Consider the following 19,795-nt stretch of genomic DNA (forward strand, 5'->3'; position numbering starts at 1 on the left):
GAACAATCCAGCTCCCATACTTCATGTTGACAAGTCAGACTTGCTCTCTTTGTCTTAAGCTTTTATCAAGCTCATTCTCCAAAAAGCTGCATTTCTCACCTGGCACGATCTATTTCACACTTCGGGTCAAAGGGAGGTAAATTGTTAGCAAGAACAATTCCCAGCAGCTGAATTCCCACTGAGTTGTCCTTTGTATCAGAGTCTCCACTAGAAAACTTTTCAAATATTAAACTGTTGGATAAAAACATAAAAGTAATGATTGACATGAAAAATCCAAAATATACACACCATAAATCACTCTCTCAGTGTATATACAGATATAGACACACACACGACCCCACCAAAACCAGCAGAAAGTACCTATATGTGCATATACACTCCTATCAAAACCAGTAAAAAGCATATATTCAGAAAGAAGTAAGTATTTAGCTTCAATGAAGAAGTCTTTGCCAAAAAAAACCAAACACAAAACCTAAGAAGAGATTGCAAGTCCACAGAAATTCTCTGCAACAAGTTCAGGAGCACAGCAGATCACAGAAGTCTTAGTAACAGTGCACCAATAGTCAATGCTAATATCCAAAATTTCAAATAAAATGTAAATCTTTGCAGAGATTACTCCTGCTTTTATTGTTGCTTTGTTGCAATCCTCTATATGTTTTCCCTGTCTCCTTCTTGTTTTGCAAATTAAGTAACAACCTTTGGAGAGTTTAGTTCTGAAGTTCTACTGTCAACACTAGGGCAAAAAGTTTACTGTTTCAGCTGAATTTCATCTCCTTTGGTAATGTTCACTTACAGTCTTGAAATATTGATAAATGAAAGCAATTGTCTAAACGCTTACCTGTAAGGTATGGAGAGACAGTTCTTCCAACACTCTATAACTGTCTTTATGATTTCCAGATTGTGTCTGAACACAGCTCTTTTTTGGTGAAAGGCATTCTTCATTAAGAATTCAAGCAATCTGTTAGCTAAAATCTCATCCTTAATATTCCCCTAAAATGAACAGGAGCAAAAATAAACATAGTGACTCCAACATGAAGACATCTATTGTTTTATGAAAGCAAGCAAGCAAATAAGCTATTTTTGAAGTTAATACATAAAAGAAAAAGTGGACTGATGTAGGAAATTATTAAAAGTGCATAATAATAAACTCACTCATTCCTTACCAAATAGTTATTTTTGAAGTTAATATATAAAAGAAACAGTGGACTGATGTAGAAAATTATTAAAAGCACATAATAACAAACTCACTCATTCCTTACCAAATAGTTACAATAACCATAAAAATGAATTTAACATTTCCTTACTTTGGGAGTGCTCACACTTGTCCAGGAAAGGATAGTAACTACTATTTCCACTACCATGTAATGAATCCCTTCACCTCCGTTATTCCCAGAAACAACAAGCTGCAGCAATGGACCAAGCCATTGCTTTGCATAAGGTCGGAAAACCTAAGGAAAGCAGGAGAATCAGTGATCAAGTACAAACTATCCAACTGTTCAATAACCTGTTGTTAAATAATCATTAGAGGTAAGATAGCTAAATCAACCTCTTATCACTTCGCTTAACCTCTGAAGCAATAACCACAAAAATTTTAGAATAAAAAGGATCCATAACTACATTCCTCACTTCGTAGAAACCTTTAACCAAGAATTCCCATAAAGTTAATTATTTCACTGGAGCCCACATTAATACTGCTCTCACTCAAAAAACCTGTCTCTAAATGATTTGAAAGAGCATGCCATTCATCTAGTCTCCCATTTCAGACAGCTTTACTAAGAAGGTATCATTAAGCAAGTGTTACAGCTTTCTGAATTAGTTCTGAAATTCAGACTTCTTGTATTTTCTATTTGTAATATTTCAGGCAAAACCACTATGATTTAAAATCACTATATGAAATAGGATGAGAATATTTTACCCAAGAATGAGCGTTAGAAAACATTTCTTCTCAGGCAAAGACATGTTATGCTATCTTAATATCTTTCTGCAACCAGAAGATCATTTAGCTCTAAGGTTTTCCATAAGATTCATCTGTGACCATTAAACATTATATCTGCTCCTGCAAAGATGGCAAATGTAATCAGCCGTTTCTCTTACTCAGTATCAACGAATCAATTACTTATACTTTACAGAAGACACATATCGTGGACACCGTCTACGTACAGAAGTAGAGTTTGGGAGAAAAAGTACTTATATTACATTCAAAATACTGGCACTATCTGGAATTTTGGGCAATGAATGCACTCCTTTTTATCACAGCAAACTGCTCAATTTGAATGCCCCAAAACTCTCAGCTGATGTGATTTTACCCCACAAGAGCTACAGAGTTGGTATTATAATACAAGCTCTTACATTAACAGAAAAAATATGACCAAAAAATTACTCACATCCTCAGTATTAACAATAAGTTTTGCTATGAAGAGGCGAATATTTAGCGGTACTGATGGATTTCCTAATTTGCCATGCAGAAATTTCATCCAAAGAGGGAGATCTACTGGAATTGTCCCCTGAAATTTAGAAGAGAGGAGCAAAAATCAACTCACTTCTTGGACCAAACAGGCTTATCTAGCCCAAAAGCCCCCAGCTCAAGCCACACAGATCTCATTAAAACATAGCCAAGAAAATTAACAAATGAAGGGATTTAATCATGACTCCCTTTTCCTGGCATAATTAGTGAAAAAAATACCAAATTTTTGCATGACTCCCTTTTCTTGCCATAATTAGTGAAAAAAATACCAAATTTTTGGTCAATACTGGCCTCCTCCACTTTGGGTGTGATCTGGTTCCTCTGCATATGTTTAATGAGAGTGGTCATAGAAGCCATACACTCATGTTGGTTGAGTTCATCCATTTCCAGTTCCATCTCATCATTTAGAACCTTGTATTCTGTGGGCTCCTGAAAAAAAAATTGTTACTAGGATTAATAACACCACTGTATTTTCTTTTAAATCATGACAATGCCATGAGTCATTCTGATCCTACCTGTGTTTACAGATTTGACTATACACTCAGGGTGTGCAAGAGGGAATACATCAAATGTGCTGTTCAGACACTTCCCAAATACATGTATGAGCTGTGGACATCTTTTACATTCTGTGCCAACAGATGTCAGGGGGCCTGGAGCATCTCTCTAACGAGGAGAGGCTGAGGGACTTAGGTCTTTTCATAAAGAGAAGGCTGAGAGGGGATCTGATCAATGCTCATAAAGAGAAGGCTGAGAGGGGCTCTGATCAATGTTCATAAATACTTAAAGGATGGGTGTCAAGAAGATGGGGCCAGGCTTTTTTCAGTGGTGCCCAGTGACAAGACAAGAGGAAATGGGCACAAACTTCAGTATAAGAAGTTCCACCTAAACATGAGGAGAAACTTCTTTACTTTGAGGGTGGCAGAGCCCTGGAACAGGCTGCCCAGGGAGATGGTGGAGTCTCCTTCTCTGGAGACATTCAAAACCTGCCTGGACAAGTTCCTGTGCAACCTGCTCTAGGTGGACCTGCTCTGGCAGGGGGGTTGGACTAGATGATCTCCAGAGGTCCCTTCCAACCCCATGTGATTCTGTGATTCTGTGTCAGCTTCGTGTTACTCTGACTTTACTACCTGCTAGGATAGGTGTGGCAGCTGCTGGAAGCAGGAGTTAGCTGAACCTCACAGAAATGATTTCATTTCACAGAAGTTATTTCACTTCACAGCTGAAAGAATGTGTTAACACTTTCCACAGGTGGGAAAGCCCTATTTTTATGGATTTGTTGTTTCACACTGACTAGCAACCACAGCAGCTCTCTCTTGCTACACAGAGTAAATCACAAAGGACAATTGTTTGTAGTTAGAAACTGCACCATAACTACACAAAGCAGATTGAAAGTATATTTCTGCTTAACCTCATTGCAGCTAAAACACCTCCTTCCTCCAAAACATAAAAACAGTTCATCTTTTCCAATGTTAACAGTTACTTTGACAGATTATATCTTCAATGTCGATGACACTTTTACAAGCTTTCTTTCTGTTTTATAGCAAATATCTACCCTATCATCATTATTGTTGATGAGACATCTTTTGACTGCAGAAGGAACCCAACTTAAAGTCATAAAAGATATCAAATGCTGTTCTTCCAAGAGCCACAGTTAAATACAAGGCACCAAAACAGCAACACAAAAATAAGTAGAAGATCAAATGCTGTTCTTCCCAGAGCCACAGTTAAACACAAGGCACCAAAACAGCAACACAAAAATAATAAAGTGTTTGATCACTTATTCCATACATATGATACGTTCAGCTTGGTCAAGTGCCTTCAAACACCTAAAGAGGAGGGAACTGAAGAAACTGGGTGCCTAACAGAAATACAGCCACCACAGGATAATCCTGAGAGTGCTCAAAGTCAAAAGCCACATTTTTACAATTCAGGCTGGACTTCACCCACATTACTCAACTTTAGAAATCCAAGGTAGAGTATTGCTTTTCTGCCACCTGTAGACAGTGGAGAGAGCGAAGAAGAAAAATGACCAACAGAACACAGCTCAAGTTCCCTTCCTTCATTTTCCAGAGAAACCCATTCTCAGGTAAGTAGAACAAATCTGGAGACTGGAAATTTCTCTCTCAACTCCAATAAATGTATGCAATTGCTAGAAAGTATAAAACTTTTCTTCCTCGTAGCACATAAGTCAGTAGATTACCTTTCTCCTGAAACGAGCACTGCTAGCTGTATCTTGGGAGCTGTAAGAAAAACCTTGGACTCCAGTAGAAAAATCAAACTGACTCATTTCCTCACTCAAACTGCTATCCATCATGTATGATGCAGAAGCTAAATACTTGGGTTCATCTAAATAGGAAAAAGAATAAACCATTAATGAAGGAAATGACAAGAAACAAACTTTTATTGGCCACTAAAACTTGAGGGTGGGTGGGAATTGCTTGTTAGATTAAGTACATTGAATCCTTTTATTTGTTCCTGATACTGTAGAAGCCAGTTAGCAACACATCAATGAACACTGTCTGAAAAGTAAGAAGGCATTTTTTTCATAGTCATAAATGACTTTCATACCCTGATCACTACTCCCTGCATCCCTGGCCTCCTTTCTAATAGCAATGTACCGCTTCTTCCTTTCCAGAGGCACCTAAACAGCAAGAAATAAAGTTTGAAAATTAATTTTTTTCTAAATTTACAGTTTATTTACAATTATTTATTTACAGAACTGCCAAAAAAAATCAAAGCCATTTAACATTAATGGAAATCCCATGTTATAAATTATCATAATTAATGCTACAGAACAACATCTAAATTACTTATTCCTACAGCTGTTCATTATTAGAGTCAATGTGTTAAAAAGTGTATTACAGTTACATGCACTGCAAGTGTGTGCTAAATCTCAAGTGTGTATTTCCCTCAGAAAAATGTATTTTAAAACATTAAAGGAGTACTCTACTTTTTATTCACCACAGAATTTTCTTTCTCTGTATGTGAATTGAACAGTGACACTGTTAAAGCAATGATTTTTACTTAGGAACACTAAAGCCCAGAAACTCCACTCACCTCAATTTCTACAGGAAACGTATATTCACGCTTCAGGTCTATCAAATTTTCAAAAATCAGCAAGTTCTGCAAACCGAAGCATGTTTGGAAATACCAAAATTATAATTCTGCACACGATAACAATTGCTTTGAACGTATTTCTTCTTAAAAAAAACCCAGATCAATGTACAATATAGAAAATATGGTGTGTTTACTCTTCCAGACCAATACTTTTAAGGAAATCTTGCTATTCCACTACTCAAGAATTCACAGCACAGGCAATGTGCTCTGTAAAGCTGAATATACTTAATCAAATATACTGGAAAACTTAAACAATAGGGTCTTTTCTCGTATTTTAGAAAATTGATTGAGAGTGGAGGGAAAACTGGATAAATGTATCACTACTTTATTCATTCCCAAACAGATGGTAAAACTTTCATCAACAATTGATATTGCATGAAGGATGCAAGAAAGTCATCTATGACTCCTTCTAAGTGCCTCACTGGGTGGTTTGTTAATATAATTGCACATCATGCAGGTTTGATTCTTGGATTTATTGTAATCAAGTAAAATCGCTTTGTGGTTCATGCTCATGCTTCTCACCTTTTCTGTTTTTTCTGTGAAAAGAAAACCTTGATAAAATTTACTTTCAGTGAAGACACAACTGATAACAGCAATAGCACAATTATATGCTGCACAGTGATACTGTCTCCTCTTCTCCAACAGCTGACTCTCTCCTGCCATGTTCTCTGTAAAGGCATCGTAGCATGACCTTAAAATAGAAACAGGCAAGAAAACACCATCAGAAGTCTATTTTTTTTTTAAAAGCAGCACAGGAAAGGCCCCAATCAGAGACCAGTAAAGAGAATTTCAAGTAATCTTTATTATTGTAGCAGTATCAGCATTAAGCCACGTCAGACTTGCTCAAGTTCTCTGCAGGCATATTGTGCTGAAATAGAACCATTCAGCAATGACAAAGTCAACTTCCCCAATTATTTACACAGCAGTCCTCAATGTCAGGAATACAATGACAGGCCACTTTCAGATAAGATGGAGATATGTTCCAATACACACATTAATCTCTCTTGGTTCTTTCCTAAGAAATTATGAATAGACAGGCACGCCAAGCTATGCTATAGGTTAGCCAGAGAAAACCAGTTTAGATGCAATTTTTATAGGTCTTTTCCCCATAACCATTTATAGATCTTCTGCAAAACATAGCCAAGAAATTCTTTTAAAGTCCTCATAGAAAATGGCATTGTAAAATAAAATAAAAACAAAAAAAGCCCCCGAAAACCAGCAATTCAGACATCTGATTTTTTTCCCCAGAATATTAAACTAGCTAAATAATATTCATTAGTATATATATTCAGTATTAATCTCTTGTAACCCTCTGCAGTGTTGATTAAAATTACACCTACTGGGTGTGCTGCTATATTATGAAATGTAAATGAAAATCCATCCCATTTTCTCTATCAATCATATAAACACCAATCTTACAACACAGAACCATACTCTACGTGAAAGTGTTAAGTATACTGAAACTGAAATTGTGAAAACACAAAGGCCAAGAACCATATTGAAAAGCAAAAATAAAGGCACAAGCTTAACCAAGAGAAATGGCAAAAAGAGAAGGCAAAAGTTATCCTGATAAGATTGTAGTCTACATTAAAGATCATTCTATCAATCTAAATTCAATATTCTGTATTTCATGCACAATTGAAAGCTACATCACAGATAACATTTACTCTTGAGCAAATCAATCTTCTCCTTTACATGGCATACTTTAAAAGTGTATCTGCCCAAAACCTAATTAGAAATTAGGAGGAATAAAAGAAACAGTAGTCTTACTTTATTAGTGTTTTGGTAAGTTCATTTCCTTCTACGCTCACAGAGCCACGATAAGCTTGATTAATTTTAGAGTCCTTGGAGTAAACATCCTCTTTTGAAAGACGCACATACATCACTTCCAGCAGCTTGTAATACCCCATTTTCTTGGTGACTTGTGTATCAAAAGTATATTCATTGGACTGGAAACAAATAAGAAAGAACTCAGAAAGAGATTTCCTAGACCCTGCCCTTCCTTAGTAGAAATCAGAGTAACCGCACAGCCTTCAGCTCACCTCTACCTTCTAAAACAGAGAAAAGAGCTGCTGATAATAAAAGACTGACAGATTCCAAGTTCCTGTCTAATACAGTTACTAAAACTATTTTGACCTGCTCTTTATCAGGTGAGTTATCTTAACTACAGTTGGCTTAAATTATTATAATGATATTGAGTGAAATAAGCAGAATACGGCTCAGACTCATGACAACTGTAGGCAAAACATACCTGTCACCATCCTGGGTATCATTCATGAGTTTCTGTAAGCACCTCACTTTGGTGCCATCATCTACAGCAACAGAAACGTGCTGGGGGCGACTCTACATAAGTCTTGGTTTTAGCATTTTGTTTTTAATAACTGTTAGTAAATTTGGATAATTTCAGCATCTTGTTTGCCCTGCTGCCTTTAAACAGCTGCATCAGCAAAACCACGGGAGTGAAGAACTACAGCAAGAGCAGACGCCTCCACTGACAACAAAATTATTGCCTGTAACTATACTTTAAGATAGAGGATAGGCTGTAAATAGAGAAAGGATCATCTGTGCTCCTAATCCCTTGCTGAAGGATCTTTGCAGTGATTAGATGTATTTCTTTCTCTAGAAGTAAGGCACCTAATTTAAGAGCTTTCATTACGGAGGTTGAATACTTCTCTTACAACCTAGCACCAGGCTAAAATTTTATCCAGCTTTTATATTTCAAAGTTAGAACGGGGTTTGCTTTTGACAGAACTTCAGACCCCTTTAGATATCTATATAGATAACATTAAAACTTCAATTTTTATACACAGCAGATATGCAAACATACATTAACTTCAAAGCAACAGTGGGTTGGGGAATAAAGAAATGTTTCTCACTAATAACCAAACTATGTAATTGGCACAAACATCTTCTCCAAGACATAGGAAACTGAAAGCAAATGGCTTTGATTAGTGCCTCACTCCAAGTTAAGCAAAATGTACATACCAACACCAGCATATTATTAGACCTTCCCCCATCTTAAAAAAAAAAAAAAAAAAAAAGAAAGAAGTAATTCATACCTTTGTAAACCTGGAATTAAGTGTATCCATAGCCTGTACTATAATCTTGCCAAAGAATTCTCTCAGTGCATCCAAGCTGCAGTGCCACAAGAGAGTAAGGAGGGAGCGATCCATAAACGCTTGACGGGTAGTATTTGAAATAAGGTCTTCCCTCTGGAACATTTTGTGAACAGTGTCCAAGAGTATCACTTGTTTGTCAGTGGTGCTCCTAAACAAGATGGAAATATCAAGATGAAAACTCTTTTACCAGACTCCATTTACGTTTCAAAACCCCCCAACATGTAAAATCTTTACTGTCTGCGTTCATACCCTCTTGGTTTATCATCCTGTAAGACATGCAAGATCAGGCTGAATCGCCCACTTACTGTGGAGCTCTCTAAAGAAAATCTCAGCTTCTTACTCTGCAACAGATGGTAAACTGGTTTGTGTATTTTTCTTAGTTTAATTCAAAATCAATCATTAGCTTTTTCAGTCCCTTTTTTGGTGAACAATTAAAAAAAATATTGATTTGGTACAGGTAAAGGTTGGTGGCAAACAAGAAGGTAGAAAAGGAGGAGACTACACTGTTATCAGGTCTTTTTGTGGCCTATCAAGTGTTCCACTACTAGATGAATTACTTTTCTCAATAATTTTATAAAAAGTAAAACTCAATAATGGGATTTGTGCCTAAGGTAAATGACTTTGTCCAGGAAAATACATGCTCCAATAGTCACTACTTAATAGCTTATCATGAATTGGAATATTTGGGTTTGGAAGAGATTGAAGACCTCTTCTGTGGACAAAGAATGTTTATGTCTACCATTTATCGCCCGCGAAACTTTCAATTAAATAAATGTGCTGTTCTATTTTCAAAGGAGTTGAACAAAGCAATTCACTGTCGGTTTAAGTGCTATCTGCTTAAGTGACTGTGTGGTTACGCAGGGACAGTAAATACAGGAATCACACACAAATTACTATCTTTAACTGAATTCTTCCAGAACAAGCTAATTTACAGAAGGCTGTACAAAATTTGCCCAGGCATTGGAAGGGTCCTATGGAGGTTGGTGTCACTTGTTCTGGCTTCAGAAATATTTTGGAGATGTGAAAACAAAAGCAAAATCTGAAATAAAACCATTCTGTAAAACTTTATGGTATAAATCATCACTATTAGAAGGACAACGTAGTAGAGAAAACAAACTTGCTTCAGCAAAAATTCAGTGAGAACAAGAGCAAAATCCAGTAGACTAAACTCACCTTCTGGAAATTCTTTTGAAGCTGGCTTGAAATAAGTCCTCCATGAAATGCCTGTGGTCCCTACAGAGGACTTCTGTCATAAGCTGCAACAGCATTGGACTCTGGGACAATTCTAACGCATCTAATAACTGAAAAAGAAGTAATACATAAGGAGCCACACTAGATCACATCAATTCCATCCAATTACGTAATTATTTTTCAGTACTGATCAGAAGCAGATGCACAGAAGGACATGCTTATTTAATGTGTATCTGTACATTAAACTTCTGGATAAAGATATAACTCAGAAACAGAAAAACTGAATTCCTTATGTGAACTGAGAGTCTCTCTTTTAATTCCAGATCTTGTGAAACATTGTCTTTAGAGACAGTTCACTTAGGCTTCCAACCACATATTTGTTAAAAATACTGACCTTCTTAGTGCAGTCCACATAGTTATTGTGCCTCAACGTTCCTTTGGGAAACTCATCTGACCTCATGGGAAAATTGAAAGCAACAAATTGATCAAGAGCATTCTTAAGGTCATCAAGTTTTTCTCCAGTCAAATTAGTGAAGAACGGAAGAATTATCACAGCTTGGCCCTGAAGAAAAGAAATGCAGTTTCACACTTAAAAAATGATCCTCTATGAAGCATTTTGAATAGGACCACAAAATAGCCAGCAGTGGCTGTGCTTACTGACTCAACGGCTCAGTGTGCCGACAAAGGCATGTTATGCAGCTGCTCTTCTTTAAGGTGCTAGTTCAAAAAACAGCTTTGGTCACTGCTGATGGGAGTTAAAAGCTAATTAATATCTCATGGCTGACATGGCTATCAATAAGACTTAATGGATGCTTGCTTAAAAGAACAATAATCACACAAGTCCCTCATTTAACACACCCCCTGGCAGACGAAGGAAGATCCCAAACTTTATTTATTTTGAATCCACAGGGAAGTACAAAACTCTGTCTGGCTAACGGCAGACTGACTGAGCAGCAACCACGCAAAGCTGTTTTGTAAGTACAAAATTTTTAGTCTTCTAGTCCAAAGCCTGCAATCCAGCACCCTTTAGGACTTCCACTTCCAGTATGCAGTACTTTATCGCCCCCTCCTGACCAACCCACATAAAACAATTAAGTCATTATTACATTAAAATCATGGCAGATATTTGTGATTTGACATGTAGGAAATGCCACTTCTTTTTAATGCCTGATTATCTGTCATTTCTCAACTGAACACTTCAGAGTTCTAAACTACTTGCAACGTACAGCAAGGTTTTCTCTAAAAATTACATGGCTTTCATTAGGGCAAGAAAAAAAAAAAAACCAGGAGCACTTAAAACCAAAGCAGATCTGTGATACTGCCCACTGTCCATAGAACAAAAAGGATCCTGTACAATTTTTAGGATGTTGAACAGGAGAATAAAAAAATGGAAATGACGTCCATGTTACTGTGCAAACTAAGGTAAAATTTAAGCCAAATAACATGGAATTTCATGAACCACTAACATTTTTATCTGGGGAGAGTGGGTATGCCATGAATTGAGCAATTTACCTTAAGATTTAAGCCTAAGTTCTGATCAGTAAGTATGCTGGTGTAAGTATTAAAAACGGCTGCAAATGCTTCATGATTGGTATTGAAAGAAACTGAAGAGTCTATCTGGAACAACAGAAGAAATAAAAAGAATAAGGATTTTTTTTTTTTAAACTAGACAAAGAGATCATTGCATTAATAAACAATAAAAACATGAGCTATAGAATTGTTAATTTCCAAAAATACACCAAATTAACAGAAAGCATATACAGAGTGGTTTTGTTTTTAAAAGAACTATCAAAAAGAATTCTAAAAGCTACACAGTACAAACAAACATAATGTTGGGTATTTTCAGTTCAAAAAAATACTAAGATACAATTCCTACACAATTAGAGAAGTTACCTGGATTTCATAAAGCAGTGCATACCTGGAGAACTTTTGCCAGCAGGGTCAAGACTGCCATTTTGCTCTCGGGAGCTGAACCTTTGGCCCACCAGCTGTCCAGTTTCTTCCAGTTCCTTAGTACAGCTGTGACCAATTTCACTCCTTGCTGCTTGCGTATGGTACGCTCCCTAAAACTCTGATCCAACATCCCATTCAAAATGCTGCCAACCTGGAAGGAAAACCAACAGGCAGATTCCTGAATTCTAAACAAAATGATGACAGCATCTCTTCACTGCTATGGGCAACCACAGAAAAAACATCACAGACTCAGGAGAACCCAACACCTGACTGAAAGGTTGATGTTAAAGGAAAAAGAAGAAAATCCCTTTAATTTGTCTGACATACTCTCTGTCCTAAAAGCACCTAAATTAGAAGCACCTTTCTCCTCTTTGACTGTGTCAGAAAGCTAATATAAGGATCTAAAATTAGAAGATCTTAATTCTATCCCACATCCTTAAACGTAACTGTATTTAATGGAAAGTAAATGCCTAATTAAGGAACTATGAAAATCCTGCCCTGACATATCAGCAGACTGAAGTTTAATTTATTAAATCACATAGTAATGCTTGACTTAAATCTCAGATACAAGGGAAGTTTCTCTGAAGAAATTGAAAAGCACACACTTCTCAAAAAAGACTTCTATCCAATTTACTCCTGTTTCATTCAGAGTACAAAGCAGCAATTCCTTCCCATACTTTTTATGTCAATATGGAGAAATAAATGATAATCCAGAATGACACAGAAGATCAACAAAAGATCAATACTTAAAAATTTAATTGGTGTGAGATGAAAAATAGGAGAAATAGCCCATGTGGACCAGCAGGAGAAAAATCTGTTCAGCAAAACAAGTGGTGCGGAGACTGAATACATGACTCTACCTTGTATTTATTTCAGGTCACAGGGAGTTGTTTGTGTATGTGTTTGCTTCTCTTTTTACTACTTTGATCTAGCTCTACGGACTACATGCCCATTACTAGTTGGAGTTCACTTTCCAGTTTAGTTCTATCCAAACCAAATCCAGTCCACACGCCCTGGGACCACTCTATAATGAAAATTAAAGTACAGTAAATGGGAACAATCAGACTTGCTTTGAAAGGACATTCTCCATCTGAAGTACTGTGCAAAACAGTCCTGAAATCAATAGATTTCAGGATAGGTAATAGGTAAGCACTTTCCACTCAGTTTGCTGTGATATGTCAGACAGCCTAAGTTATGTCAGGTTGCCAGCAATCATGAAGGTAGCACCAGTAGGCAATGACAAAAAAATAATAAAAAAAAACACCTATCAGTGCAATGCTATCCAAAGTGCAACCAACTGCACTTTTTCCCCACTACACACTCAGTTTACATCCACCTATAACTACAAAAAATGTGTTACTTCTTCTTTTAAAGGACAAAGTCAAATGCGAATGTTAAAAGTAGGGTACCATTTGGGGATTGCTGACAGCTGATTCCATAAGCTGGACTACGATCACATCCAGGTTTTTCAGCAGCTGTTGATTAATGGTTTCTGAGAACAGGCTGTAGAAATACTGTCCATGAGAGAAATTGATCAGGTTCTTCTGGGATGCTCCTGATAATGGCACAGATAACACCACTGTGTTCAACAGCAGACTTACTAGCTCCTCACACTGTGAAAATTAAGGTATAGAGACAGAGTTATCTCAAGCCCATGTTTATGTGCTCCACTCATTTCTTATAAAAGCCCACGAGTTTTTTAAAGCTTCCATTCCAAACTCTTGCTCCACTCATTTCTTATAAAAGCCCATGAGTTTTTTAAAGCTTCCATTCCAAACTCTTTTATGTTACCAGAAAGCACAAAAATAAAGCACAAACAGAATACCGAAATGCTTGCTGTCTACAATCATCACTCAATTAAGCCAACAAATCCTTACAGTTCCTACGCAGGATTATGAATATAACACCAACCTCCTCTACTCAAAATATGGATAGAAGAGTACTGATGATGAGTATTAAATGATGATTCAGTATAAAGATTGGAGAACTGTATCCTACCTGGTCATCAAGAGCAAAGGCCAACTGCAGGAGTCTATCAGCTAATCGCTTGCTGCTGATGTCTAATGATGGAAGAGACATCCTTTCACCCCCAGGTGCAATACCTTTATAAACAACTGAAAGAAGCTTAGAGCCAACTGAGAAATGAGGCCTTTCATCCTATGGGAATAAAAAAAACAGGTGACAATTAATATAAGATGAAAAAAATAACAAAGGCCTTCCAATCCACCTGAATAGCAAATAAAAACTCTTGAACTCCAGGTCGTTTTCATATAAAGCGATGCAAACACACCATGAGGAGACACCTTTCTAACTGAGGAACATGATTTTTAACCAGACAACCCTGTTGCGTGCAAAGTTCAGAATAAACTAATAGTCATTTGAAAATCTTCAAAAGGTTCTGATCCTCCTCCAGATTGTTTTCAGATAACACTACTACAGAAATAAAATGAACAGCTTAGTCAGAATGGGTGGGCCACAAAAGGTAAACCATGCAGGTCCTTGAATATCACCATCCTACAATCATAGCTCTAGCTTTTGTTTAGACTTAGAGGATAAATGGCAAACACCCCACAGAAATTAAGTATTTTATTACTTGCTAAATATAGCCTGGATCGCTAGTAGACAAATTCTCTCACTGCTTGGGGTTGTTGCATGGCCTGTTTTCCTTCAATTGCCCAAAGTAAAATAATTAACTAATCGGAAATTTAGCAGAAAGAATTCTTGAGTAAGATAGCCTTGCCCCCCACCCCCCAACTGCTCTCCATCCCGTTTTCCTGCAGCTCAGACCCACTATATTGCTCCTGATCAACCAGAATGTATTCCTTTTTCAAATTCCCCCATCACTTGGAATGTTCTCTGCTTAAAATTTTTGAAAAATGCTTCCTTTATAGGATAGTGATTTTTTCCTGATTTGTTGAGTTTTCAGTATTGTGAAGCTCACTAAGAGAAGTTTTAGGTAGATTCTAGTTGCCTCCTGGCCCTGGAAATTGGAGAAAAACAGACATAATTATGAAGATCATTCAAACCTCAGTATTGTGCTACTCAAATTTGTAGAGTAAACACAAAACATTTATTTCTGACCCTATTCAACACCAGCTCTTCACTGAGATCTAATTTTACACAATTTCTTCATCTGATCTGTTCTCTGTTTTACACAGAAAAAGCTCTTTATGGTATAAAAATATTCACCATTATTTTCTGGGTAAACAGTTACCTGATCATGAAGAACAGAATGAAGCAGGCCAGATTTCTGGAGTTGCTTGCAGGCAGAAAGGACAGCACTAAACCTAACTTGATCAAAACGTGCCTCTGAATTAAACAGATCGACAGAACAAAGGTCCTCAAGGCTAATGAGAAAAGAGAAGCAATAACATTACATTGGTGGGAAGCTTCATGTACAACCTTACACATTATCTGCTTTCTGTTTCTCACATTGAGTGGCATTTGCTCTGGATTCATGCTCACCAGAAAGCCCCTACTTACCTCTGCAGCGTGATTTTTTTCTTTATGCACAGTTTCAAAGACTCCTTATAGGGAGATTTCATCAATGCTTTCATGAGTCTTACTGAGATATCTGGGAGATTTTTCACAACTTGCACATCAGCAGTGTTAAAGCCTACGTGTGATGGATCGCACACTGTCATCACCAGAAGCTCTATAAGGCTTGCATTAAGCAATTCCTTCTCAAGTAGCTAGAAAGAATAAAACATTAAATAAAAGCTTGATTTAAAAATCCATTTAGATTTTCTTATTTTATTCTTCATAACTTACCATTAGTCCTTGTATTTAAAATGAAACAAAACATGGAATGGTAACTATTCTGACTAAGTGACACTCCCTTTCTCTACAAAATGTGTGACTTTCAACCAATTGTGCTAATATGCAGAAATTATCTATAAAAATATACATAGGATATATGCTATCTCATCAAACTGCTCATAAGATCTTTTATGTCCACCTAGGCCTGTTTCAGTCCTGATTACACACCTGTAAGCACCTTGATTTCCAGATATACTCCTCTATTACAGATTAGTTTAAAACAAGAGACAGTCAGTCTCAGAACTAAACCTGGCAGTGTAGATTTCCTAAGAGATTCAAAAGTACTATACTGCATATAGTAAAATATAGTTCATATTGCACCAAAGCAATTCAAGGAAGAATTGCCATAATCTCCCTTTCTGCCTTTTAAGCAGCTATCACCTCCACACATTTAAGGCCATCAGAAGTCATGCAAAACATATTCATTGCAAGTATTCCGTATAGAATGACAATCTACCATAGTCAATATACAACTGGAATAGAGACAAAATATTAATTTCTCTTATCAAAACTACATGAATCACAAAAATCTAATTGGGCAATATAATTTTCTTTGATACATGTGAAGATCATAACAGTTTGTGACACTTAGTCATCAGTTTCAATTAAAGCACCCACTAAAGATGACGTTCGCCAGCAAACTAACCTCACAATGGAAACACAAATCTTTAACTACATATAAAATTTGTATCTTTTATCCACCACAGACAGGATACAGGATACAAACAGGCCTACCTTCCAGAAATCCTGCTGGCAGGTTTCCAGGATCATGGTGACAAACTCCATGATTCGGACTATGATTGTACACTTGCTGTAATTATACACATCTCTCTCTTGTGGACTGAACATGGTGCCTTTTGAACTGCAACCGAAGCACCGCTCTGCTGCGTGGATATCGTGCAGAGCAATGGTCTCAAGGAAGAACTGCACAGCTTCCAAGAACGAGGATCTTGCATTTACTCCTAAGAAGAATCATAGTAAATTGAAACGATACAGTACCTCTCAACCTCTAAATACATTGTTTTGTGTTTGGAAGAAAACAGTCAAACTGAGATAACACACAGAAATCCAGCACATCTCGCACTAGTATTTTCGAAAAGTCCTATGCCAGTTCCAAATATTAAAATTCTGGGCAGTGAAGGGTAGCTTCCTAGTTACTGATCATTACAAGCACATATTAATGATGATGACTTAGGCATGTGTAATAAAAAGGATAAAAATTTAAAATTCCTAGTTTTGAATAATTTAGCCCTATGCTAACTGCGTCCAATGATCTTACAGTACTGTCTTAAACCAAGACAGAGATGACACTGACAGATGGACTACCTAGAACTTGTACAAGATTTCATATATGAAGTAACTATGCAACACTATTATCAGTGATAAAAAGCATTTTGTTTAGTCCTGCACAAACAGTTTAATTTAAGAGACCCAATGGCTACACAGGGTATTATTATGCACTCGATCAAAATTCAAATACGAGGCTTTTGGACCTGATGCAGTTGAAGCATCAGGAACTCAAGAAAGGTAACATGTACAGGCCTCAAACTGAACAGGGGACTGCTTTCATTGCTTTCTGATAGTTGCCTCCAGACATTAACAAAGAGCAGGTAAACAGCTTTGGAAGGATTTAAAAAAAAATAAATCACAAATCAAACAAAAAATTAAAAATCTATCTCTTAGTAAAAGAAGTTGCTGGTGACTTGATGATAGAGATAGAAATTTAAAGGTATATTTCTAGGACTGAAAGGAAACATTTTAAGATACACTATTAACAATGTACTACTTCAAAAAACATCCAGTACAACAACTGTCATTTAAACCTTTGGGAGAGTTTGTAAAATTCATCAACTCCACATTTAAGAAAAAAGCTTGAAGTCCCTAAAGTTAGGAATTTTTCTGGGATGGGCTTTCTGTAAAACACATGAATGAACATTAATGCAACAGTTAATCACTCACCCAGTATTTCATGAGGTTTGATCATTCGCAGCTCAAAGAATGTATTGTAGCAGTCCAGGGCTGCTAAGAACATATCCATCCACCGCATGACAGCCTGTAAACTGAAGGGCTCCTGCATACCACGGAGAGTGGGCTGAGAAAGGATCCCAGATGGACTATTGCCATCGCTGCCACCTCCTTCAAATTTGTTAATGAGGAAAGAAACATCTCTGTTTTTTAGAACATCAGCCAGCCAAGAAGATGGAGACATGTTTCCTGATAGAAATGAAAACAGAAATATAAATTATCTACGAAAAAAACCCCATTTCCTCTAAGGAATTAGATGCAAATGGACTGGTATGCCCAAACTTTGTGTTTTAAACTGGATCTTCTAGCAGAGAAGGTATTGGTTCTGGTCTAGCTTTGGTCATACTACTTAAATTACCCACAAGGAAGAAGTCAATTTGTGAGATGCTCCCACTGATTTCTAGTCAGCAAATACTGCCTTCATAGTTGGATACAGCAGCAGTTCTGGACCTGTAAGCTCTCCTTCCTGAGCAGAATAGAAGTCCACAATAAAGCCCTCTTCTATATCCACAAACTCCAAGGTTCTCACAGTATTTGATTTCCAATATGAGCAACTACTCAGTTTCTGTTTAGCAGCACTGAGTGAGCAGATATTTACCTCAAAAATAATTTTTCTTGCAATTAATCGTTTGCTCAGCAAACAGAGGGAAGGCATGCACAGTATTTAGAAAGCAAAGAAGTTTGCTCAGCACACAGAGGGAAGGAAGGCATGCACAGTATTTAGAAAGCAAAGCTAATAGTGCATTCTGACTTACAATACCTGGTAATAAAGGAACAAATTCATAGAAAAGCTCCATGGCTTTATGTCGGCACTCTGCCTGAGGTCGTCCACACTGCACTAAGAGCCACATGACAACGTCCAGAAGACACACTGACTTAGTAGGTGGAAATCCTCTGCAACAAAAATAATAGGGATTAACAGTCCTCATGAAATCTACCAAGACAACACAGTCTTCCAGTTGAAAAAAAAATCAAAATGTTTCATGAGCATTATAAATCTATTATTTATCTATCTAGCCACAAACCACTGGCACTAGCTAATAGTGCATTCTGACTTACAATACCTGGTAATAAAGGAACAAATTCATAGAAAAGCTCCATGGCTTTATGTCGGCACTCTGCCTGAGGTCGTCCACACTGCACTAAGAGCCACATGACAACGTCCAGAAGACACACTGACTTAGTAGGTGGAAATCCTCTGCAACAAAAATAATAGGGATTAACAGTCCTCATGAAATCTACCAAGACAACACAGTCTTCCAGTTGAAAAAAAAATCAAAATGTTTCATGAGCATTATAAATCTATTATTTATCTATCTAGCCACAAACCACTGGCACTACAAGGAAGAGCTCTTCTACAAGCACATCCTGCACTGCTTTCCTTCTCCCTACTCTACTATGGATCCCCAGAGCATGGTCTTTGCTGTAAAATTTTAAAAAGCAGAATCAGGTCTCTTTCTTTCTAACACTCAGAGACAAAAACGGAGATTAAAGTTTAAATAAGCCCCCATAGTTTTCCCCTGTCCCTAATTATCCAATTTCCTAACTTACCACATGCCACAGCAGCAAGCTAACTCCCAGGCTCCACTTGCCTGTTTCTTTAGGATGACAGGACAATTCAGGTCAGAAGTAAGCTCATGTCTCTAGTCCAACCTCCTGCTCAAAGCAGGGTCCTTTTATCTATCTAGCCACAAACCACTGGCACTACAAGGAAGAGCTCTTCTACAAGCACATCCTGCACTGCTTTCCTTCTCCCTACTCTACTATGGATCCCCAGAGCATGGTCTTTGCTGTAAAATTTTAAAAAGCAGAATCAGGTCTCTTTCTTTCTAACACTCAGAGACAAAAACGGAGATTAAAGTTTAAATAAGCCCCCATAGTTTTCCCCTGTCCCTAATTATCCAATTTCCTAACTTACCACATGCCACAGCAGCAAGCTAACTCCCAGGCTCCACTTGCCTGTTTCTTTAGGATGACAGGACAATTCAGGTCAGAAGTAAGCTCATGTCTCTAGTCCAACCTCCTGCTCAAAGCAGGGTCAGCTATGCCATCAGGCGACTCAGAGCTTCATCCATAATCACAGAATGGTGGGGTTGGAAGGGACCTC

General features: G+C 37.3%; 1 protein-coding gene across 1 annotated transcript in view; it reads right to left on the bottom strand.

The window, feature by feature from the left end:
* PRKDC (protein kinase, DNA-activated, catalytic polypeptide) overlaps positions 1 to 19,795 on the bottom strand; it is an 85,449-nt gene that overhangs the window by 41,965 nt on the left and 23,689 nt on the right. The window contains exons 29-50 of the mRNA XM_014936999.1: positions 18,753 to 18,886; positions 17,623 to 17,877; positions 16,399 to 16,625; positions 15,328 to 15,536; positions 15,059 to 15,191; positions 13,843 to 14,001; positions 13,254 to 13,457; positions 11,810 to 11,995; positions 11,404 to 11,508; positions 10,286 to 10,453; positions 9,874 to 10,001; positions 8,641 to 8,848; positions 7,352 to 7,530; positions 6,104 to 6,272; positions 5,522 to 5,587; positions 5,033 to 5,105; positions 4,665 to 4,810; positions 2,756 to 2,893; positions 2,385 to 2,504; positions 1,305 to 1,448; positions 839 to 990; positions 100 to 231 (exon numbers count right to left, since the gene is read on the bottom strand). Coding sequence (XP_014792485.1) covers positions 100 to 231; positions 839 to 990; positions 1,305 to 1,448; positions 2,385 to 2,504; positions 2,756 to 2,893; positions 4,665 to 4,810; positions 5,033 to 5,105; positions 5,522 to 5,587; positions 6,104 to 6,272; positions 7,352 to 7,530; positions 8,641 to 8,848; positions 9,874 to 10,001; positions 10,286 to 10,453; positions 11,404 to 11,508; positions 11,810 to 11,995; positions 13,254 to 13,457; positions 13,843 to 14,001; positions 15,059 to 15,191; positions 15,328 to 15,536; positions 16,399 to 16,625; positions 17,623 to 17,877; positions 18,753 to 18,886 — 3,435 coding nt within the window. The remainder of the gene's footprint in view (positions 1 to 99; positions 232 to 838; positions 991 to 1,304; positions 1,449 to 2,384; positions 2,505 to 2,755; positions 2,894 to 4,664; positions 4,811 to 5,032; positions 5,106 to 5,521; positions 5,588 to 6,103; positions 6,273 to 7,351; positions 7,531 to 8,640; positions 8,849 to 9,873; positions 10,002 to 10,285; positions 10,454 to 11,403; positions 11,509 to 11,809; positions 11,996 to 13,253; positions 13,458 to 13,842; positions 14,002 to 15,058; positions 15,192 to 15,327; positions 15,537 to 16,398; positions 16,626 to 17,622; positions 17,878 to 18,752; positions 18,887 to 19,795) is intronic.

This window comes from Calidris pugnax, unplaced genomic scaffold (genome assembly GCF_001431845.1).
Source record: "Calidris pugnax isolate Ruff unplaced genomic scaffold, ASM143184v1 scaffold51, whole genome shotgun sequence".
Lineage (NCBI taxonomy): Eukaryota > Metazoa > Chordata > Aves > Charadriiformes > Scolopacidae > Calidris > Calidris pugnax.